The sequence below is a fragment of the Pseudopipra pipra genome, chromosome 14, assembly GCF_036250125.1.
Source record: "Pseudopipra pipra isolate bDixPip1 chromosome 14, bDixPip1.hap1, whole genome shotgun sequence".
NCBI lineage: Eukaryota > Metazoa > Chordata > Aves > Passeriformes > Pipridae > Pseudopipra > Pseudopipra pipra.
In genome coordinates, this window is record NC_087562.1 from 208,095 (window position 1) to 232,920 (window position 24,826).

Sequence of the window (24,826 nt, forward strand, 5' to 3'; positions counted from 1 at the left end):
CACCTCTGCTCACAGTGGCTGTTTTGCTTTCTCCACGCTGGCTACCTTTTTGAGAAATTCAGTTGTTGAACATGAACAGAACAAGGACGTTTCAGTGCTAAAGGCAGGCTGTAAAAGTCTGTACTTTAAATACTTGGAAAGTGTCACTTACAAAATTTGTCCAACCAAGTGAAAAAAGAAGAAATATCCAATCGCAAACATCAGACTATTGGAGGTGTTGATGCAAAGCAATTTATAGAACGTGTCATGCTAATAAGACTGGAAGAACAGAGGGCCTGACCTTAAATGACATGTAAAATGTGTTTGGTATTGATGAAGGGAATCTCACTAGTGTATCTTTTCTCCAATAGCCTTTACTGTTGTGGCTTGGGGTTTTTTTAACCATCCCTAGTAATTACTTAATTACATCAGCAGTAATATAAAGATTTAAGTGTGGGCCATCTGTTAAATATGCATGTCAGTCCCAGCTCCTTGCATAAATGCAGCCTTGCTATTGTCACCTCCTGACAGTAGTAACAAAATTTAGTAGGAAATGCCTTCAAAGACAGGGCACAGTAGGAAGAAAATGAGAGAAACCAATATACTTGGGCTTTCATTTCAGAGGCCACCTTAATTAAACAAAACTCTCTTTTTAGAAACACTGTTTATCAATCAACTTAACTTTATTTAGAAAAGTAGAAAGAGACTGATTCTATCAAGGACTTGCTGAGGAGAGGAGAGCAAGGCTTTGCGAAACAATATGCAGCAAAAAAAGTAGCATTTTCTACTTCTGTATAGAGGAGTGAGAAAGAAATCTAGTGTTTCAGGACATGTCAGGTTAGAACCTACTTTTTTCTCATCCTTCTTCCCTCCACACCCACAAACAAAAGATGTAGAAATAAATAAATACAACTAAATACTGTAGTTAGACTGTTCACAGTGTAAGCAGAAGTGTTTAGCATTTCTGAGCATCTTGGCAGTTTGTTTATACTTGTTCAGAAATTAAAATGGATGCACAGTAAAAAGAAAGCCATTTTTTTTCCCTACATCACAAATATTAGTTGCTTTTAGAAACTATTTCCATGGCTTAACACACTGACATTACTGAGTTGTTTCTGTGCTGGCAGACATCGAAGCACAGGAAAAGCTGTAATAGCCACACTTCAAGCATGGCCACTTGTTAATTGTTTAGAAAAATATAATCAATGTACATGTGAGTCAAATGGCCACAGCTTTATTAATTTCTTTTTTAAATAATAATTCTTATAGAAATTTGAAGAATTTCTAAAAACTGGTGATTAAACAAGACTCTTCCTATATGGAAAATTGAACATGGATTTAAATGCTAAATAGCACTTGGCAGCAGCAATAGGTTTGCAAGCAGAGAGGTTCCCTGCCTTTCCCTTCCATGCTCCTGCCATGCCTGGGGGTTGGGCTTGGGGCTTTTTTTTGTTTTCAATCAGCAAATACAAATCAGATGTCTGGTCTGAAACCTGCTGTTCCAAAAGTCTTAAAGAACTGCTCAGTTCTCTCAACATGAGTGAATACTTCCTCTGCTTAATCAGCTTAAAGTAAAAAAAAAAAAACCCAACATGTTTAGACAAGAACAGTTTTTTAATAATATATCTAATGTATTACTCTGGTTTTAAAATTAATTTAAATTTTTTTCTTTCATGTCTATTTGAATTTTAGTTTCTGTACAAATAGAGCCAGGCACAAATGGCAAATAGGTTTTTCTGCAATAATGTTATAACAATTAGAGAAAAACATCCAAACATAATTACATACATAAATGAATGTTGATACAGTATGTTCTCCCAACTAATACATCAAACATGAAAACTATATTTAGTTGGAAAATAGGTTTTTAAGGGTTAACAATTAAGGCAAATAAAGCTCTCAAAACACTGAGACAAAGCCAATTGAAAATTCTTTAAATCATGTCTGGATTACTGACTTGTCAGTAGTCTTAAAGTAAACAAAAAATTCAAAAAAACCTCTGAGGGCATAAATTACCTTCTTTCTTTTAAGTAACATGCACTATTTAAAAATTAAAATAGTAGATGTTTTCTTTGCCAAGACAATATTTCAAGAAATATTTTACAAAATTTCAGTGCAGTATGGAAGTGCTACCTCATGACAAAGTCCTGGAATTCCTGTGTAGCTTGACAGGATATGATTTAAAATTCTTTAAAAACAAAAAACACTACAAAAAAGCCACCACAAAACGGGAAAAAAAAAAAAAGACAAAACCAAAAAGACACAAAACAAAAATCCCCACCAAAACACCACCAACCCCACCTCCAGAAGTGGTGGTCTGGGTAGTAGTTACATAAATTCCTTTGAGCAAGACTTCTAAAAGTGAATCTTGCTACCTCTTCAGCCAGCAGTTAGGTGTTTTCTTCAAAACACACCAAAAACCCCTCCAAATCCACTAATCCAGAACTACAAAGCTGCTTCATCCATCAGTGCTCAAGCCAAGAGCATCTGGATTAGTCTTAATCCAGCATCTCCTGGAAGGTGTAACACATCTAGAGTCACCATTTACAGCTTCCCTGAAAAGTCTGAGATGTTTGCCAGTGACCAGTGGAGCATCTTTTTAAATTTTGTTGCATTCCTTTGCCCTTTATGAGTCAGAGCAAGCTGGACTCTGTTCAGAGCATGAGTGAACACAGATTACATAATTTGAAAGCAGATCCTACACCTGTGTGTCTGCATAAAGGACACTTTTTTCCTTTTTTTTTCCTATGCTGAAGTTTCTGTGACTCTTCATTATCTTGTTGTTCAACAGGATCCTGTTGATGTCTTTAGACTTCTCTAATCTCAAGCAGAATTTGCTATTCTGCTTTTTTTTCTTCTCTTCCTGTCTTTGCTTCCTGCAGGAAACACTTTTTAATTCACTTGAAGAAACAAGGGATCAACATGCATGAGGATACCTAGATATGAAAATAAAATTATATTACAGAAAACATTTGAAACAACACAATTTCAAAGTAATATTTATTGTATGTTACTACTTCAAATGTGTTCTGGAAAACTCCTCTTTTCCGCTTAGGTCTTTACCAGCTTAGGCTGCACAAGCTGGTAAACTTTCAGACCAGAACTATGTGAAAGCAGCTTCTTACACTTTATTTGTCCCCTCTGCTTTTTCTCTCCCCTGGTGTGTTGTTGGACCTTTTTTCCCTTAGTGTCTTTCAGCAAGTGGCCCTCTGCCCAACACCCCGGGTTAACCCTGCCCTGGATAGACAGTGGAATGTTTAGGGCTGCAAATAGGTGTAAACGAGGCAGCTGCAGTGACAGGAAAGAGGCAGCTGGTCATTTCTGTCCCATACCCATCATCCATACTGTGCTCTGCTGCATATTCCTCTAGTAAAGGTCCCATTTCTTCCCCACTTGAAAAAAAAGCTACTCAAAGTCAGACTCAGTGTAGTTATATGATGAGACCTTATTAATTTCCCCTCAGTCTGATTTAAAAAGTGCTCCTAGTGTGATGGTTTAGCTATCCCACTGTCAAGTTTTAGATTTAAATCTATTCTAATACTGTTGATCTGAAATTTAATCTCTTGTGGTTTGCAGTTTAGGAGGGAGTTTACCTTGGATTTCATGGCTTTCTACAGTGCTGAGATTTCTAGCATGTACAGCTGTATTTAACCATTTTGAAGGTATTACGTTAGGCTGTATTCAGCAAATCAGGATGACCTTCTACTAATCCTCTTACATTTTGTAACTCATTGCATCTCCATTACATAAATCTGGAGATTAGAAAATCCAGTATGTGGATTTACTATAAATCATAACTAGAAATCCCCTAACCATTTTGTGTATATAAAGCCATAAGTCTTCTTTGTCAGCCACATTCCATGTAGAATTCTAAGCCATTAGCATTCATTCATTTTAGTAGTTCTGTGATGACTCTCTAGCTGATAAAGTCTCTTGCTGGGAAGCTCAGATTATTCTGTCTTGGCTAGAAAATGTGTACATCATTACAGGTTGCTTTTTACTGTAACTTCAGCTAAATTTCTGGATAATCAAAGTAGTAATTAATAAGAAAATATTGTAGAATGACTATACCTTGTATATCTGCCTATATTTAAAACTTATGCAATAACAGGTCATTCTTAATTAAGGCAGTGTCCTGCCAAATGGAGCATTCAGAAAATACTGAATGAAAGAGTCTAGCTTAGTATGGAGGAGAGCAGCTCAAAAACCTGTTGTCTTGCTGGTGCAGCTCAGACTTGAGATGTACATCTCAAATCGAAGGTGGTTTTACTCTCTCCTAAGCATGGAACAAAATGTTGCACCTTGCACATGCCCAGCATGGGTTAAGATCCAGACTGAGCAGTAGTTTAAAAGCAAAAGGTTGGAGCGGTGAGGAAAGGTGAAGAGTGTTATCCATCAGGGGTTGTCAGCAGTTAAAGGAGGCTATGACCGTATCTTCTAGTGGATTCATCGTGTTCATAAAAGTTGTGACAGCAAGGCATCTATTGAGAAGACCAGTTACAGACTTCTGATCTGTAAAAATGTCAGTTAAATCCTCCGGTGTCTGACCAGCTCTCCCTCGGAGAGCCACAGGACATCTTGTAACGAATGCAAAGTAAGCTCAACTAGTGGTACCACTGCAGAAATATTTCCATTTAAGGATTAGAAGAGGTTAGAGACTTCTTCCATGAGAGCAAGTGGCATGTCTGCATCGTGGTGTAGGTGCTGGCAATAGCAGCAGAGCTGGAAGGAGCTCAGCACGCCTTGTGACACTGCAAAAATACACTGAGACACTTCAGCACTGCTTTCCACTGCCCAGCACATGTCCTCTAGCACCAAGGCTCATGCTTAATCCTGGCTCAGACTCATCTCTCTCCTTGTGTGAGAGAAGGGGGTAAACATGACTTAAGGGAGTTGGGTTTACCAGGATACAGAAATGCAGAGTGTGACATCATGACCGAGACATGAACAAGATATTTGTTACTGTACCACATAACTGCAGAGCTTGTGCTGTGACTCTGCAGGCACCTGCAGCTTCTCTGTGCAGCTATAAAGATAATGTGCACAGGAAAACTGTACTCCTCCAGCATTTCATGCAGCCTTATTTTGTCAGTTAATAAAAAAGTAGTACTTCTTAGTAAAGTTGGCATCAAACCTGAAATTATTAAAAGCAAGCCTGGCCTATGACTTGGAATGATGATGTGCAAGGCAGCCCACTGTGTGGTTTGCCATAGCAGACATGGCCTGGCATATGACTGATTTGGTGTCAAACGAGCAGAATCAGCTGTGGCTGCTCCACAGCACAGAGGACTGAGGCTTAATTATAGCCTGGCAGCTTTTTCTTTTTTGTTGTTAGGGAAAGTTGACACTCTATTAGTTGCTGGTCATGTGGAGTCAAAACCAGGCTAAATATACTGCACTGAGCAATGTGATGTAGTTACAGGGATTCTTCACATAAATGCAGCTGATAGAGTTCTTTCTGGAGTTGACAACAAAGGCCTGTGTGTGAGGAAATGTGTGCTGCAGTCTGTCCATAGCGTTCTTTGAGGTTTACTGATCATTGTGGCCTCTGTCAATAGAGCGATTCACTCGGCCCTCCCCTAAACACACAAAGACAATTGTATCAACTTCTTTTTGTGGGGCATGTTAAGAAACTCTTACTTCCTGTAGCTACACTACAATCACGTATCCCAAAATATTTTTGGAAAGCCACTTTTCTAAAACTAGTACATCTTCTAGGTTTAAGTCCCATTGCCCACACATCCTACTTTCAGTTCAGCAGCAATAAAGGATACACAGGCTAAACTTCTAATTGGATGGTGCTATAAAAAAGGAAGTTAGTTGACTCCTGTAGATTCTGAAAATCAAATGGTATAACTCCAATAGCCTTTTGGTCTGCCTGTATCCATAACAGAGCTCTAATTTTAAGATGACTTCCTACTCTGACCCAAATCTGGTACAGATAATTGAAGGTTTAAAGCTTTTCTTAACCTTTTTTTACTTAGGGGATGAGTCAAGACAAAGAAGTCATTCATAAAAATATGAATTTTTCATCAGTGAAACAGATCTAAAGAGTGTCAGGTTTCTTGATTTTTGTTTCAATTTAATAGTTTTAATTTTGGTTTTATATTCTTTCAGTACAGAACACATTTTCGTAGTGCTTTAAGATGTAAAAAACTTTCTCAAATGTTTATGAAATTATGAGGTACAAAGGTATTTTTAATATATGTTTACCTGGTAGCTCAAGTTCTATCTAACTTACGTGCATGTTGAACAAACCTCTCATGCTACATAACACACTTGAAAAGGCTGATGCTTTATTTACCACGTTTCCCGAACAACACGTAGTGTGTGCCCAAGGCAAGCGCATGTGCTTCATTCTAGAGGGTGCTGGCTGGAGACATGTTACATGTGCTATGCATGACAATTTGTCAGGGGTTGATAAAAGCAAACATTCAATATCTGGCAGCTTTGTTAGGGCACACGAGAACCTCAGAATCCTTCTAAGTATGAAATTCATTAGAAAAACTGCTCAGAATCATATTTCCGTGCTAGAGTGACAGAGAACCCTCACTGTATAGGCTGTGCTGTCTTTATGGTGCACAGCCTGTTGCTTTAGGAGCTAATGAACTGCACTGTTCTCTCAGGAGGTTTTTTTGACAGTGTTTGTTGTCTGCTCCTTTGAAAGCTGTGGCTTTAAAGAGGGTTGCTGGCAAACATTAATTTGTTTCCCCTTGAGGTAGTTTCCTGCCCATCTCCCTGGTTTCATTAGATCTTTATTTAAATATCACTTTCTTGCTGTTTCTACCATAATTGGTGGAGGAAAATGCTCTTTTCTTAATCTCCTATTATTTGACAAGAATTTATCCTTAATCTATTCCTTTCCTTCACAGTGGCAGTGGGCATTTTCATTGAAACCCAGATAAAGCTTTCCACTTCCCATTTAAATACATGTAACTTTACACTTTGAACAATTAAGCATAAGAAGTCACCCAAAGAAGTCATTTGAGCTGCTTGAATTTCAGAAGGAAGTAAGGGGAGACTCATTCTCCTGGGAGTGACCCCTAAGCAGGGCTTAAAAACCGTGCTGGCAAAAAAAGTGTGTGCATCTATCCAGAAGGCACAAATTGGCCAAGGTCCAGAGTAATTTTGTTAATTGTGTTAAAGCCTAATTTACTAAACTTGCAGCTCTGTCTTGCACAGGAAAAAAAAAACAACTATATCCAACCCTGTACACTGTTGTAAGCTCTGCATAGCCACCAATCACAACTGAATAAACACACACTTGGTTAAAGTAATGAACACACTATTTGACATTGATTTTTCTTCCAGGAAAAGCAGTTCAGTGAAACACAGCTCTCCACTTCCTCTGGGATTTCTCACATGGCCTTGGTCTCAGAGAGCCACCTGTGCCAAGATAGTACTTGGTATTCTGGCACTTGGATCTGTGTGTGGTCTGACTGCAGAGCAGTACCTTGGACAAAGTGTACAGACAGTGTGACAAGTAAAGAGGAAGACAATAGCTGTGTACAGGGACAGTTTCCTTTGGTTAAGGGATAGGGAAAATAACAATAAAAGTTTTATTTACTAGTACTCTTTTGCCTACCTTGTTCAGTGGAGTTGCTGTCAAGGGGCAACTTTTTAATTTGACCACAGTAAGTAAAGCAGATTGAGAAAACTGCAGGAGGAATGTCTTAAACTAACACAAATACTAAAACAAACTTAAGTAGTATAAAAATCATGATGATACATCTAGGCAGACATCCAAAAATATTAACCATTACCTTTATGGCTGCTAACTGAAAAGTAACTAAGTATACAAGATAAGTGATACTGTTTTTTATAAGCACTCTGATAATTTATAAATAGTTATTTATGTCGGCTTACGCAGTAGTTAGTTGTGAATGAAGCTGGGTATTTAAATTTAGTGCTATTAAAAGAAAAATGAAAATCACTTCCTCGTTGAGTGAACTGTAACTTCTTGGTTTAGTCCAGTCAGTAGTTATGTCTGTCTTCTTCTCTGATACAGACAGTTTTATCTCTGACCTGGAATACCAGCCATCAGGTTCAACAGAGAAATGGACTCAACATTCAGCATTCATGTCCAACTCCTATGTGGAAAATCTAGAGGGTGAGTCTGCTTACTGAAATGCTTCAATGTTTGAAATTGGAGCACAAAGGAAAGGGGAAAGTCTTTTAATAGTCTTATGAGCTACAAGTGAAAAGCGCTGTGTAATACTGAAGTATTACTGTAATTGGACACCTGTGTATTCTGAAATAGTTGGAAATTCAGCAGTTCTGAACCAGGTGTACAGTCACTCAGTAAAATCCGCCACTCAAAGTATATAGAGCTGCCACAGAACTTCCTGAGTGCTGTAGGATCTAGGAAAACAAAGAGGATATGAAAATTTTAAGCCAAATATGGGCAACGTTAAAGAGTGGCCAGATAAGTTACCTGAGAAATTTGGAATGTTTCTCTTTATTAAAAAGATGAAGCAATATCAATTTAAATAGATGGAATACAGTGGTGTGCACCAGCTATCTAAGTATTAGGAATACAGATTCATAACTAGATTTCAAGTTGAATGTGCACTGTAGTTGGGAAAGAACATCTGGATTTATTATTTCAGCTTCTTTGTTTCACATATAAACGATAATTATGCATCACGACTCTTCTAAATACTAATGTTAGAAGTTGATGCATGGTATATGGGTGTCATTTGTGTTTATACTTAAGTGTTTTTCACTTTATTACAAACATGCCTAAAATGCCAAAGAACTACACTTTTTTCCAATATATATGCATATACACATATGTTAAAACACAGATAACATGTTTTACATTCCCCAGTGATTTTTAAAGGGTAATACCTGTAAGTGTACAGTAGATTTGGGATTAGTAACAGTAATCAAACTCTTAATAAAACTTTCACACAATTAGTGTGGAGACTGACCTTAAGTTTGCCTACGAAACTGAAATAAATCACGCTGGTCTTTTATCATCCTTCAAGAAATTTAGCTCTGCTTTCCTTACATATCAAAATGTTATTAGTAAGGTAAGTAGCTCCTATTTAGAATGGCAAAGCTAGGGAAAGGACTCTGTGCACTAAGTTGACATTCCTAGATATTGAAACAGCAAAACTATTAGTAAATTGCAAGTTATAGCTTAGATTATTTCAGTGTTCTATATCCTGTGCAACTCAGACTCTGATAGGTTCAGAATAATTGTTGAAGAGCAGAAGTTCTTGAAAAATGAAAATTCAATTAAGTAATAAAATAACCCCCAAATACCAGTCTCATCAACTAAAGAATAACACACAGGTTGGCAAACCCCAAACTTGGGCTTATGAAATGTACACCTACAGATCCCTTTTAAAAAAGGCACACAGACAGAGACCCAGACCTGGAGAGAAATATGCTTACACACAAATGCTGGCATGTGAGAAATACAATTGAGAAATGGCATTTTTTTAAAACTAAAATAATGGGTATTTTATGTATTTGGCACAAGATAGTGTGGTACAAATACGAGAGATTGTTTACACAGGAAAGTAGAATGGTTTTGTACCTTGAAGAATGCAGTGTCAAATGAGAGAAGCTCTCTGTATCCGTTGCTAGTACAGAATTCTTGCAGAGACAACTTTCAGGGTTAAACTAGGAAGAGTATAGCTTCTAAATTATACTGCTGAAGAGGAGAGCAACTGTAACTGGTGTGCTGCACGAGATCAGAGCATCTGCAAAGGCAGGAAATAACTAATGGAATACTTGAGTCATCCTTTATTGAATGGGTGTGATGACTGCTGTGTGGAGTACTGAGGAGAACCCACAAGGGGAAATATCTCTTTATTTGGTCCAAAGGACCATACAGAAACTGCCTGGAAAAAAATAAATCTTTGGTTTGTTGCAGTTTCATCACTACAGGCTGTGACAAACTTGAAAAGGTGAACTATAGGAACACAGTCAAACTCACTGAGATATAATAGGTGGTCAAAGGGTCAAATAGTTGCAAACAGTCTGCAAACTCTTTATGAGGTTCTTATTAAGTGTACAATTACTCTGCAGTGAGAGAGACTACAAGCTGCTTCTAAATGCAGAAAACAGAAAAGAACATGAAAACTATTAGATTAAATGTGAAACGTGCCCCACAGATGACAAATCAGTTATTCAGTTAAAATAAGATAAATGATCTTAGAAAGTTTTTTGTATTGATGTTCACAGTTGAGGAACTAGAGATTCTCATGCCCAAAGTCCTTTGAAAAAAGAGACGTGTTGCAGGACCTGTCCAAGGTAAGGTGTCAGTGAAAAGTTTTCAGAACAGATAGTGACAGTGACAATCGTCCTCAAGTAGATGACATGCCAGACAACAGCTCTGAAAGAGTAAGAAACAGTTCTCAACTGTAATGTATAACCTCTTGCTTAAATCTGATTTAGAGCCTAGGTGAATGTGAAACTGCTGCTGCTCAGCTATTCAGAGGGGTGAAAACCAAAAACTGTCTAGAAACCTCTACAGGAAGACCTTGTGAGTAAAGAAAATCAGATAGTTAAAGAAAAAGTAGAAATTAGAGTAAGGGAAAGAATAAAACCTGTGCTAATCATACATACAATGACAGTCTCTCTGAACTATTACCATATAAAGCTGTCTTGAATTTACAATGGACAATTCTATGAAAATTTGCTCAGTAGTGTTAAAAGTAGTCTTAAAAGGGTGAATAAATGCTAGGAATGAGCTTGTTATTATATATTTTTTTAAATTTATCCAAACCAAAACATTCAGCCATTTATTAATAAGAGCATCATTTTTCATTATGATGTCATGCTTCATAACACAAGAGTTTGTTCTGTTCAAATCAGCAAATATGGATCACTTTCTGTAGGTGGGAATTTCTCCTGAGGGGTTGGTCAGTACTGGAACAGCTGATAAGATCAGCACCCACAGCTCTTGTGTGTCACTGACTGCACAAATGTTCAACCTAATTTTAGTTTATCTTAAAACTCTGGATTGCAAATTGCAGAGTTTTAAGAGCTCTCCATGAACAGTCTGGCTGTCCTGCACAAACACTGGAACACTGGCTTTGCCAGCTGTCCCAGTGCCTTCAGCAGCCCAGAGGCAAAGTCCTGGGCCTGAAAGACAAGGGCAGGGGAGACCCCCGTGCTTCGGCTGCCTCCATTTGTGCAGTGAGCAGGGACTGAAACCAGGCAAACAGAGCACAGGGGGAAGTGAAAACAGTGAGAAGAACCCAGTAAAACCGAACGAGTGGTTGCTTATTTTACAGCTTGACAGCAGATCCAAAAGCCAGACCCACTTCTCTGTTCTGCTGATATTGGTGTTACTACACTGCTTAATGTATTTGCAGGGTTCCAGGGGCTTGAGCCTCCAGCTGACCTTCAGTGCTCTCTCAGGGCGTTCATTCTTTTTCTGTGCGGCACAGAGGGAGAAGAACAAAGCAAAAAAAAAGAAAAAAACTGACAAAAACCTTTACAATACAGCGCTACAGTATCACTGGTATTGACCAGGCCAATCTAATCTGTTTGGAGCTGATTTTCTCTCTACCATGTTAACTTCTGTTCTGCACAATCCATTTTTAACTGTTAGTATAAATTTGCCAGTCAGCTTACATTCTAGATAAATACTAGGGGAGGAAAAGATGAAACTATTGCAAATAAAGTAACAGCTGAAATTCTGAAATCTGGGATAACTGCCAAAGAGGTCAATTAAATAGACAAAGTTGTTAAAATCATTTCCATTTCACAGCCCAATTAAAAAAAAAAAATTAAAAAAGCTGTGTTGCATTTTGATCTGAGCCATATCTGACAAACAAGTTTTCAAAGTGCAGTTATCACTGTTGTAGTGGAGGAATATGCCACACATGTACACTGTGTAGTGTGTGCCACCCTCTCTCTTGTGATCTGGTCCAGTCATTATTTCAGGATTAGTGACCCGGAGTGTAAGCACAGGAGACATTTGATAATGCTTTTGCTGTTATCCACTCAATTGACACTGATCATCCAAAATTATTTTAGATGATCAGTAGGTACTAAATGACTACTAAATATTCGCAATTATTTAGTATGTAAGAGATTTCTGGTTCCCCATGTCTTGACAGTAGAGGCCCAGGGGCCGGGATTAGCAGTGAGAACACCTGGTAGCACGCATACCAAACAGGCAGTTGCTAACTGGATGGCTTTTAGGATTAAGTGAAAGGGCATATGAAATCCAAGCAGCCCATAGTCAAAACTAGGAAAGGTGGGATAAAGTGTTTTTTTGAAAGTATAGCAAAGAAGTTTTCTTTTGTTTGAAAAGCATCAGCAGTATAGAGTGCTCTGCCCTTTCTCAGAATGGTTGAAATTTACTTCCTTTCCTTCCTGAAGAGCTTGAGTTTTGCTAGACAATGTTATAGAAAATGTGTGTTTATACTCATGAACTAAGTTTTCAGTTTTAATCACAGACCACTAAATGGTCTGTAATTGATCCTTGGTGGAAGGTGACATGTCATGCATTCAAATACTAACCTTTGGATTTCTGTTTTAGTCTTTAATGCAATTTTCTCCATCACAAATTAATACAAAAAGGAAAATGCTGTATGATTTCACCTTCAGCCTTGTACATTTCTGTGCAGGATTTTATCTCTTCTTACTGACTGCGTGATTTGCATTTTAAACTACTTTATGCCATCACCTGTATCTCATCTAGTCAATGTACAGTCTTCTGGGGTCTGCAGGCTACCCCCCTCCATGTGTTGCTCACAGAGTTCCAGACAGCTGAACGGGACACTCCTGGAAAGTACAAAATAGGAAGATGTGTTAGCTGGGACAGTGCTCTAGGAGAAAACACCTTGTCCAGACACAGCAGTAAAAGTATTCTGACCTTTTCTTGAGGCCTTCATGGTGCTCTGACAGAACACTGAGTTAGATATTAATTTTTTTTAAAAAGGCACTTTTGAATACTCATTGGGTTTATAAATTAGCAAATCTAACAAAGCCACTGGGGCAAGTAAGAGTTCTCCACTAGAATTCTCTGCTGGGATGAAGACAAGATCATGCATTTTCCTAAGAAATGGTAGATGCTTCTAATGTAAATCCATGTAAGCCAGATAAATCTGTATTCCCCACATGCTAAAAGCATTGCCAGAAAAAGCACTGCGCTACCAAACAGCTTCTTACAAACAAATCAATGATTATTTAGAACAAAACAACACAAACTAACCTGGAACTTCAATACTCATTATTACATAGTGACTTATGCAGAAGTTTGGCAAATAAAACCCCATGTGACCAGCTGTTGTATTCAGTGTAATGTGTTTTAAGGAAAATGTAATGCCACATGGCTATGTGCTGTACAGTTGAACACCTCTGCCTGTGGGAACTACAAAACATGGCAGCAGTATAGACCAGGTGGTGCTGATGGTGCCAGTACAGATGCATATCCATCAAAACTTACAGGAAGTAACTGTCTAATAATTTCAAAATACTGAACTTCAAAAAGTTGTTTTAATGTTCCAAATTTTAGCAGTACTGAACAGCTGCAATACTCAGTTTGCACAGACCAACTGCTCAGTAGCATTCAGTGGACAAGAGCTGTTAGAAGTCCTGCAGTTAGAGCAAGCTAATGACAGAAGCTGATGGCTCATAGCTCTTCTAAATGAACATCTAGATTTTGTTTAAAAAACAAAAAGTCTTGGGTTTTAGCAGATGTTTACTTATGGCATTGTGTTGGCCTAATAAAAATACTTGGAAAAGTGCCCTACCTGCAGTCACACAATTATCAGTGTCATAGTGCCGGTTAAGTTAATTGAATGAAAGGTTTTTTTGAAAACAAATAAATTGCAAATCTTGTAATGCTTGAGGGAATTGGTTTTTACATAGCTGGTCTGAACTGTTTGAACTTTGGGGCTGCAGTAACATGTGTGTTTAACAAGCTGTCCTCGCATTCATGCGGGAGAAAACCATTGCCAGTGATTGACTCTTGGATAACAAATGCCCCCTCCGTGGTTATAGGGGTTCTGTGACATGAGGTGGTTTTAAAGCTCTCTCGAGTAAATTAAAAGAATATGACAAAACCTTCTTTCAGAGTTGGATTTCATGTAAGTTACACAGATTTGAGTGCATTCACAATATTACTGCGTTTTCTTTTAGACCCGCTTATGCTCCTGCTGCCACTGAAGGCAATGCTGAGGCTGGGGAATACTATAAGCAGCAAGAACAATTTACACTACATGTACATTGATTTTGTTATGCTTCTACCAGCCAGGAATGGTCAGTAGGAAGCTAAATCCTGCTATGGAAGATTAAGGAAGCACCAAGAAGGGTGGTGGGGTACATCAACACTGTTCTGTAAAGTTACCCAAAGGAGAACAAAATAGCAAAAGCCTGGGTTCCAAATCTGTTAAGATTTTCAATAGAAGCAGCTTACTAGCAGAGCAAAACTTTTTTTTTTATTAAGAATGATCCTTACTCAACAAGAGTCCCATTAAATGCCTGTTTTTAGAAGCAAACTCATGCCAGTAATAAAGGAAAAGCCTCAATAGCTTAGCATATTCAAAGTCTTTCTCAGTAAGAGATACTGTAGCCTATTGCCACTCAGTCTTGGAAAACAACAGGATTGACTGCCTCCACCAATTAAATAATAATTCAGATTTTGCTTATAATCTAATATTTGTCTAAAATTTGTCATTAGTATTTAATGTGATATATCACAGCTTTTACATTTATCCATTAAAATAATTATTTTTGTCATCTTCCAAATTCAAGTGTCCTGCAGCAGTTATCTAAGCTTCAGAGTAAAACTCCTAAATTTTCATTTGTTGATAACTTAGGTGCTAGTTTGTCACATTCACAGAGACGTCCCTTACTTTTGAATAGTACTAGTTGATTAAACTTTGCTGAATTTGACGTATATGCACACACAGACACACAAACTGCATATTAGTCCATTTTAATTATTGTAGGAAAATTGACTGATAACAAAAGATTTAGTTACTGCAGCTTCAGAAATGCAAGGATTCAGAAAACTGGCCCATCAAACAGGTATATAGTATTTAAAAAAAATATTCTGTTAACCCAAATCCACGTTCTGAGGAAGTTCTGTAAGTAGCTTGAAAGAGCCAGGAGCTGCTAGAGTTATTTGTTGTGCCTGTAACACTCTTGACCAGAAGGAGTTCTGTGGGGAAACCTGCACTAACCTGCCCTGTGCTGTGCCTTTCAGTTACCTGCTTATCATGAATACTCACGTGCCTATTTCTTCAAGGGTATTAGGGATTCTCCAGCATGGACTATGGCGAGTACATGCATAATAATAAGAGAAACTAGAACCCTTTTTTCCCCCCTGTTCCTGAAACCAGGCTCCTCCTTCATCTTCTGTTACTTAACAGCATCAAGGCTTAGCACTGAAATATTTCTTTTTAAAAGGGATGACTTCTGCCTTTTGGAAAGCATAAAAACAGTCACTTCTTAATATTTCTTCTTTTTTTTCTATAGTGAATGAGATCATAGGAAGAGATATGTCCCAGATCTCAGTGTCACATGGAACAGCAGTGGCCAGCCAGCCTGCACGTGCGTGTCCTGGATCTCTGGAGACAAGAATATCTGATGGAATCCAGTAATGGATAAGCTAACAACTAAGCAGCCATGAAAACTTCACAGTTTCTCTGAATATTTCTTCATCCTCTTCCTCTTTAGACTTACTGTGCTTCCAACTCTGTGGCCTTTATGAACTGGAACAGTGGATCCTTGCAAAGCCCTTTCAGTGGGTTACATTTTTGATGTAGAGACAGAGCATTTTAATTATAGTTCCTCAGATGCTGTAAAGAGACTTCTTAAAATGGACACACAGAATCTACACCAGATATTTTAACTATTTTAAAGTTACAAACAAGCTCTGCTTTTTGCATTTAAATAGAATACTTTTATATTGTAACTGCTTCAGATGTGTGGAGAGGTTAGTTTGCTCTTATAATATTCACAGTACTGAATGTGGAAAACACATCTTCAGTGTGCTGCTTTCCCTTAGAGATAGTAGAGTTTGTAACTGATGATTTGTAACACCTTTTGGTCATTTTGGAAAGCCTTTAAAGCTTCTATTGTTAATTTTTTTTTAGTAAGATCTTCCAGTGGCAAATCATACCTGTCATCTGAAGCCAATGCCATGGAAGCCGTTGTGTATATGAATACTGTAGTGTTTTCTTTCTTAGATTCATAGGAAGCAAAGCCAAATGTAGATCTGCACTTGTTTATAAACTGAAAATGTTACTTGATAGGCTGCAAAAAGACCATTCCATCATGAAAGTGTTGGGATAGAAATTACATTCCAAAATTTAACTTTTATAACTTTGTGGATAATCTTCCTGATCTTTATTAGCACAGGCTCCTTCTTGAAATAGCTTTTTTCTTAGAAAGTTACATTTTTAATCAAATTTGAGCAGTAGGATTTTAGATTAAAGAACAGCAACATCAAAGCCATGTTAGATACAGAAGAAAATTTTATATTTGCTGAGGATCTAAATGTTCCCTGCAGAATATGGTTTTGAAATCACCAGTTCAGTGGCATTCAAGTTTTTGATGCAATAAATCATTTGATCACATCTGTACGTTTTATATGCTGTATGCCTGATCATGCCACTTGGAAGTCCTAAGGAGATGACAATTACAGTTCCTTAAATTTAGGCTGTTTATAAATGTCAGTTTGCTCAAAAGTAATTTACTGTGAATTAGTGGTTAGGTAGTGTAATGTGTCCATGTTGAATTGTAAAGGTGTGAAGCAGAAGCTACCAAAGAAATCCAGCAGATTCCCCACGGCAGCAGTGAACTCTGTGCTGTGCTCCGAGGATGCATCTCCCTTACCCCCATGATCTGATAAATTGGAAACAATCTGTTTACAGAGTTATTAAAAAATCTCAGGCCTTTACAATCAGACACCTTGGAGAGGATGTGAAAGTGCCAGTGTCACACGCATTTCCCTGCCCCAAAAGGCACATTTCCAGAGCTTTCCTCCATGGAACACACAGGGTACAACAGTCACAGCAAAGTGAGACTGAAGGACATGGAACGTCAGAACATCCGAGATGTTCAGTTTAGTTCCTCAGTGGGGTGAGCCATGATGCTCTAACAAAAATTGAGTGAATTAACTCAAAGAATTAGAAAATTAAAAAGTCTATCTGCGTTGGATCCAGTTCAGACAACTGGGGACATTTTAGCAGTTGAACACATGGGGAGCACATGCCTCTCTCTCTAGAGTGGTCTGGCAGGGGAAAGCAGTGCTGACTTGTAATGCCTGCAGGAGGAAACACAGGTTCTACTGATGTTGCATTTTGGCAAACAGTCATGGGGAAAACTTTCCATTGAGCCTTTTGCAAGCAAAACATTACACCTGAAGTCAGTGCCCAAGCAATACCATTACAGTTGCTATAATCACATCTCTGTAATAGCTGAATCATGAACTTTTAAAAAGGACATACGTTGAGCAGGTGAAATTATAATTTTATCATGTAACTTCCTTTTAAGAGTGCAGCCTGAGGCTACTATCTTGATGTTTCATAATTATTTCAAACAACTTAGTGCTAGGCCACTATGTACCTGCTGGGAATCTTAAGCATCCTTTTTGTGAATGTACTGTTCAGTGGTGCAAATCTTGAAATTTGCAGAAAAAAATTGGCAGGGCTGGAATATGAAAAGTGTGATATTGTAATTGTCCTCAGCAGTGGTGCTTTACTCTGTCCTCTACTCATGTTAAAGATCCTACAAAGGACTCACATGCTCAGAAATACATCTACTTGTGTTTTTAACACCTTAATAACAAAACAAACCACACAACACTGTAAACTGTGTAATCTGTCTTCAGAGTGTGTGCTGGTGGCGAGGCATGTTCCAGTTTTCATTCCTGTGTTGGGTCGTTTGCATTAACCATTGTTTGTAGGAGAATTCTGACTTAAAAGCTTTTCATACTATATGGGATTTATGCTCCTTTATCCTGCTGGTACAGACTCTCCTTGCAAGTTCTCCAAGTAGCTGGAATTCACACTGTACCTAAAATACAGGAGCCCAAACAATCCGGAGTTGCTATGCACTAAATTTTCTGATGCCTTTAAATACCTTGATGCCTGTAGACATAGAGACGCTTTCCTATTTAAAAATTAAATTTAAAAAAATAGCTTTGGATACTAAAGCAGTTTTGTATTTGCCTTGTAAAAGCTTCAATACAAGGGTCTTAATTTTATTTTAGCTTGTGTGATAACGTAGGTAAAGACTGTTAATCTTCTATAATTTTAGTGATATAAAAAGCACAGGATCTCTATTCGACTATGCAAATTTGATTAAACAGCAGAACCCGGCAACTGTTGATGTTTTGTTGGCATCCACTTCCTTGCCCTTAAGTCCTGTATTCTCCCTGAGTAGTTTTCCAAAAAATTTAAATAATTTAGATTATCCTGAAGGAAAGCCTTAAAGATGAGGTAGCTTTTCTATAAGGAGGGTCAAAGGTCAACGTTCAAAAAAAAAATTAAGGGGTAGCATATTAATCCAGGGGGGAGGAGGGTGAGTTTTGAAATTACTATAAACTAGCAATCCAAATTTCTGTAGTAAAACTTATCTGTTATCAGGGGAACTGCCACCCTTTTTAAACCAAAGAATGAAAAGAACGTAATAGTTTTGTTCTGATACAAAGCTTTGAAACTCTATTTTTGATACTCATAATGGATGTCATTCCTTGAGGTTCGGAAATCGTTCAAATTGAAGTTTTATATTTAAAAATGTGGGACAATAAAGATTAAGTTCTAGATGTTTACAGAGCCTTGTATTGTAATTTCATGTACATTTTGTATTTTAAACATTTTTGTAAGTTATGATTGCAGTGCTACTTGCAGAAATAAAGGGAAAAACTTGCATTTAGGCTCTTAAATCGTAGTGTTCAAATAAATAAAAATAATGCAAATGCATTGTCATTTATTTAAAATGCAGATCCAGATGCAGAGTGGGAAGAAACTCCCTGTTTGTGATGCAGTGGTAAGCAGCTGTGCTCCGTTGTGACACGAAAGGAGGGACATTTTATATTCCCCCTGGAAGAGTGGTGGTTTTGAACAATCTGATAAGAGTATGGGGCTCAGCTGAGATTAGAGGCAGCAACTGTGACCCTTTACATACGTAAGAAGTGATCAGCAGTGCTGGCAGAGTATCAGTTTGCACAATACTGGTGGCTTTCCTATTTGCAAGTATCATTTCAATTAGACAATGACAAGATCATTTTGAGAAATTATTCCAGAAATTATTATTTAGGGAACACATCATAAACAGTAATTTTCATTCCTGAAAGGATATTATCACAGGCAAGATGCAGTTAAACTGTTTCTGAAATAAATGTGCGATTCCTACAAAGTCTAAATTATTTGCCTATTCTTGGCTGACCAAGCAGTACTGAGGGAAATGCCTTTGGGAAAAGTACGGTAGAGTCAGGCCTTAAAACCTGTCTCTTAGTGATATTAGTGGTACTGAAAAGGTTTTTATCTCCCTTGCAGTTTTGTTACAGCACCTTTTACTTACCTGTGGAATCCCTAGGCCCAGTGACATGTGAAAGTGTCCCAAACTCAACAGGGAGGCAAAAGCTCTGGCCTTTGGTTCCCAATTCCCACCTGCCCAGGACAGAAGAGGATCCGCGATGGCTCTCCCGGGAGAGCACGGCCAGCGCAGGATTATTCTCCTTGGAGTGCCTGTCCTGGCCCATTACCCTCACTGGTGCTTTCTGTCTATAAATACAACAGAAGGGGGCAGCTGAAGTGCCAGTGACTGAACATGCAGTAATTATAGCTGAGGGTTAGTAAAAATAGCTGTGGCAGTTTGGAAGCTGTTCACGTGTTTTCTAGGTGATTACCCGGTGTATAATTAGCACACACGACCCCAGCAGTAAGCCATTGACTGCCTGCTCTGCTCTGCTGTCAATTCAAGTCGTCCTTAGATGCAAATAGGCTGAAGGCTGATTCCCTTCGACTGACAGGGTAGGGGAGATGAGAGGATCTGCAGTCACACCAGGGCGTTCAGAGCTGAGCACTGACACCCAAAGCTGTGCTGTTGAGAGAGGAGACTTCATTCCAGGCATTGTGAAAACATCACTCTATCTTAAAGCACTGTTTTGGTATCTCAGGTGATAGGAGAGAAGAAATGTCTTATTAAGGTCTTTTCCTTTAGAAGAGTAACCAGAAGTTTGTTCATTTAGGACCCAAGCCCAAAGGAAATGCTGGCAGATATCAAGGCCTATTAATTCTCATATCGTAGCCGCAATTTCTTTACAGTATTCCACAGCATTACTTTTGTTTTTCTTCTTTCTGCTTGTTTCTGGACTTCTGTCACTCTCCCTGCCTAACTCAAAATACCACTGTGTGCTCTGAATCCAACACCTACTCCACTGGAGTGAATTAGGTGAGGACTGAGATGTTTTGCAAAGAGTCCCCTCACCTCTTATTTTCCCTTGGATTCACCTAATTTACAATAATAATATTCAGGAACTAGCCACTGCTGTAGCAAATAAAGTATTAGGATATGTGAAAGGCCACGGAAATGAAAAAGGATTTCCTATATATTTAAATTCTTGCATAGTTTTGTATACAGTCATCTTCAGTAATGGAAGTTAACACTGAACTTTATTCTGCCTGGTAAAAGGATAATGTTTATCAATCATTCTTAATCCACAAAAAGCATTGTCATTTGCTGAGATTCTCTAAGACAGGAATTATTTTACAATAACCTACTGTTACCTTTGTTAACATCTGCTACATGCAGAAGAAAATGGGGAAAAAAATAACCAGACTAAGATATAGAAGCAATAAAAATAGGATATTTACTTTGCAAAGACTTGTATGTACCATGAATCTTGTTTTGGAAGAGACTGACCCACTAGATAAGTCAGGCTATACAAGTTCTCCAGCTGTTTCTGCAAATTTAGAGTAAAGTTTTTGTTGTCTTTTTATTATTAGAAACTGAAAAAAATACTTTTCCTTACTGTCATTACTGTGACACCTGCTGGTAAGAGCTGGAAGGAAGAATGTTTGCAGTCTTTTCTTGTTCCCATTACAAGGGCTCTCCTCCGAAAACAAACAAAAAAATTCATTCTATGACATTTCTCATTTGACACTTTTATGCATAAAAATGCCTATTTAAGTGTTATGCAGTTGTTGTGTATCCCAGAGAAACACAGACAGCCGCAGGTACAGGAGAAGCTCAGCAGCTCCTGCCTGAAGCCTTAGAGAAGCCGCCCCTGGGGGCTGCCCTAGCATGGCCTGTTAACCCTCTGTGTTCATCCAGCACCTCATCCTGCCCTCCCAAGATGCTGCACAGAGTTACAGTGCCACAAAGAAACACCTGGAACACCTCTCACAAACCCAGTCACGTATACATGCTGATAAGGAAGGGCGAGCATTTAAGAGGAGGGTAATAAAACTGGATGGGCAAATAAGCAAAGAAACAAACAAACAAAAATACTAGTCACTGTTTGTTCTTTCAGCAAGCCCGTGTTTTGGTCTAAGATCATTATTAACTAACCAATGGAATCTACTAGAAGTAGATTTGATGACATCTAGCATGGGCTAAAGGGCCCTGAAAATTATATAGGGAAGACAGTCTGAAAATAAGAAAGAGCAGTTCTGTTCAGCAAGCTCCTGCCCTTTACATCAAGAAGTTCAATGCCAACAGATAACTCTGACAGTTCATATTGCAAATAACTGACAGTGAGTATTTGAACCCCAGATGTTGTTTGTTAGGTGTTTGCTTTTGGGGGTTTTTCCCACCAGTCTCAGTAATCAGACTCCCCACTTTGTTTCTGGTACCATTCCATCCTCTCATACTCTCCTATTCACCTCACCTCTAGTATATGAGAAGAGCTACTGCCAAGTCTGTTCTTTTCTGTAATTTTTGATCAAAGGAAAATGATGCACCTAAAGAGGACTCAGTTATGAATATATTGCTTGGGAATGCAGTGTTGGATAATCAGTGTTGTCATGTGAAGTAAGCTGGAGGGAAAAGGGAACGACTATTCCTACAAGTTCTTGTGACAATGGAATGATACATGACTGATGACTTAGAAAAGTCCTTTGTGTAATAAAAAGCAGAGAAGACAAGGAAGCAGCCTGAAAATCCTGACAATTGGGAAGGTGAATGTTTCTAGAAAACAGGCACCTCTACACAAATAGGCATCTCTACACGTTAACAACTGCAGTCTGGTATCAAAGACAAGTTCCTAAGCCAAACTTACTAGAGCTTCTGCATGCAGCAAGAGCAAAGCTGGCATAGCACTGGCTGGAACATCAACATCACCTTTCAAGATTGAGTCTGGTATTGAGCATTTCTTTAGAACAAGGCATGAAAGGCAGAGTTGCCTTCCTAAATTAACTACAGCTTAGGTGCAATGGATTCTCTCTGCCAAGGTGGCAACACCACTGCAACAAACACACAGAATAGCTGAGCATTCTCTTACATGCATCATAAATTTCTGCTCACTGCAATAAAAGGATCTGTTTGTAAATATCCCATAAACTCCGTGGTGTATCCCCAGCCAAGCTGTTCTTACAGTGTATTGGAAAAGGACAAGACAAACTTTTAGAAATCAGTATGTCACTGTTCTCAAGCAGGAAATTCTGTAAGTATGATGCAAGAACAGATTTTTCCTGTGTCCTCTCATTCCAACAAGTGCCTGAAGAGCCTGCTGCACAGCCTGTCCAGAGCACTGGTTCTCTATGATTTAATGAATTAAGGTTTAATTTGAGGTCTGCCATTGTAAGAATTGCATCATAATAAAGGTGCAACCATTTACAGGTCAGAAACAGTTTCAGTTCACAACAGATTTCCAGTTTAACTGCCATTAGTTCAACATCACCCTGTGTGCTTTCTAGGCAGTGTCTCCCTGAGTAAAGGTTGCTCACACCTGCCTTTCCCTTCCAACAGCTCATGTTCAGGTCTGTGCTGTGTGATCAGTTCCTGCTGCAATTGTTTCTGTCTCCAGCTGCACTAATCAGCACACGCTGTTTTGCCAATACATGCATTTGGGCAATTCCATGTTCCCACCACTTCTTCCCTTACCAGGAATAAAATTTTCCTTATAAAATCTTCAACAGAAAGCAAATATGAGAGGTCAAGGATAACTTTATTCAAGTAACAGCAAATACCACCCTGTGACATTTGCCTGGCTGTAGTCACAGTAGCTGAAGGAGGAGTACGAGCCATCAAGCCAATAGGACAAATAAGGCAATACTGAAACGGAATTAAGTGCTACTATGGGATTATTTTTTTCTAAGGATATGAAAAAAAGAAGTTATGCCAAGAATGTCATCATTGCCATCTGACTCCACCACTGAGAGAAGTTATAATAGGAAAGTTGCACAAACAACGAAGTATACAAGCAATCCAACCCTGGCCATGTGTTGGGCTGAATGACATCGTGGTTTGGAGAGGCACAGCCATACATTTTGTGGCTGTCAGCAGAGTTTTGCTGAGATACTCAAGTGCTGGTTGCTGGAGCCTAAACCCTTTGGAACCAATCCAGCTGCTAAAATGACACTGGAGACCAATAAGGTTTCCTTAGCTAGAAAGAGAAATACAAAACATATAAAAGAAAGAGAAAAGGGGAGGGGAGGGAAATTCTGGTTACTGAGCAGGTCTGTCTCCAAGTGCAGGCTTTCACTACCACAAAAGCCTAACCTCAACTACTTCAGAGCAGAAAGCAGGAAAATTTCTCACAAAATTCTTTTTAGATATACTTTCTAGCTAGCAGTTAAGCTACAAAGAACACCCTTTAGGTAAGCAGTAGTTAAACATATCACTGGCTGAGCAGGGCATGTTCTACTGTTAATTGTTCAGTTTTTATGTGCCATTTGTGCCATCTCTCCTGCAACCCTCCCATAGGGACTGTGCCTTCATGGTTTTGTATTGCTTGAACATGTATTGCACTATGCTTAAGATTTTTTTCCAACAGTACATGAACTCTTAGCAGGTCAAACACCATTCAGACCACCTGAGTAAAATGGAATTCTATCACTTATGACAAAAAAAAATCCCTTTGGTTTGGATGGATGCAGTCTAAATACAGTACAATACTGAGTGACATTCAATATTATATTTAACCAGCAACTTAGTGTTTCATAATCAAAGTAGAAATATTAAAAAGCAATTAAATTCTGTCTTCACACACAGCCTGTAAGATGGTTTTTAAGCTACCTGGTACTTCTTTCATCCAAAATCCACTCATGTAGCTTATACATCACCAAAGGCCACTTTGCAGACAGTCGAGGTGTGCTGTGGATAGACCCAGCAAACACAATCAGATCTGCCTCCATGCAACATAAAAAGTGCTCAGGGGTGATGTTAACGAGAAAAGAAATCACATTATTGAGATTCATGGAGCTCATTTGATCAGCTGTTCTGAAAGTGTTCCTCAAGCTCTCAGATTTATTTAAAATGCCCAAGCACCTTCAAACCTTTGGTCAGTATTGCTGGCACTCTACCAGTCACACAGATACCATCGAGATCCCACTCTCAACAGAAAACAGACCTTGTTTTAGGATTCCTTTTTTTTTTTTTTTTTTGTAAGAAGGCAAACTGCAGCTTCTGGTTGGGGGCAGGGTTATCACAACATTTGATCAACTTGCTGTTCTATGAAGAGTCAGGGGCAAGAAAAAAGCTGACAAAGGGCGGTTCTCAGGAGTTTCTTTTGCTGGCAAATGAAGTTCAAGTGCTCACAAAACACAGACCTGAGTCCAAGTTATACTCTGTGAGCTTTCCAAAGCCACAGGACAGTGGACATAAAGCAAGACATTAATGGTAGACCAGCTTTAGCTTTCTGTTTGCAGCTGAGAGGGAGGTTTAGGACCACGTGCAGTTTGAATTATTTCTCCCCATT

At 38.6% G+C, this 24,826-nt stretch overlaps 2 protein-coding genes across 8 annotated transcripts in view; one reads left to right on the forward strand and one right to left on the reverse strand.

The window, feature by feature from the left end:
* Positions 1-18,880, forward strand: part of NFATC3 (nuclear factor of activated T cells 3) — a 65,087-nt gene extending 46,207 nt beyond the window's left edge. For 2 of the 5 annotated variants that reach the window (XM_064670568.1, XM_064670567.1), the window contains exons 10-11: positions 7,988-8,089; positions 15,433-18,880. In XM_064670568.1, coding sequence (XP_064526638.1) covers positions 7,988-8,089; positions 15,433-15,557 — 227 coding nt within the window. In that variant the 3' untranslated portion in view covers positions 15,558-18,880. Of the gene's footprint in view, positions 1-2,861; positions 2,945-7,987; positions 8,090-10,176; positions 10,246-15,432 lie in introns of those variants that run through there. The other 3 variants (XM_064670569.1, XM_064670570.1, XM_064670571.1) reach the window with 3 other exon arrangements.
* ESRP2 (epithelial splicing regulatory protein 2) overlaps positions 2,689-24,826 on the reverse strand; it is a 131,001-nt gene continuing 108,863 nt past the window's right edge. The window contains exons 23-24 of one of the 3 annotated variants that reach the window (XR_010434220.1): positions 12,635-12,732; positions 2,689-2,915 (exon numbers count right to left, since the gene is read on the reverse strand). Coding sequence is in view for 1 of the 3 variants with exons in the window: in XM_064670587.1 (XP_064526657.1) it covers positions 12,700-12,732 (33 nt within the window). In the remaining 2 variants the exon portion in view is untranslated. Of the gene's footprint in view, positions 11,375-12,475; positions 12,733-24,826 lie in introns of those variants that run through there. The other 2 variants (XR_010434219.1, XM_064670587.1) reach the window with 2 other exon arrangements.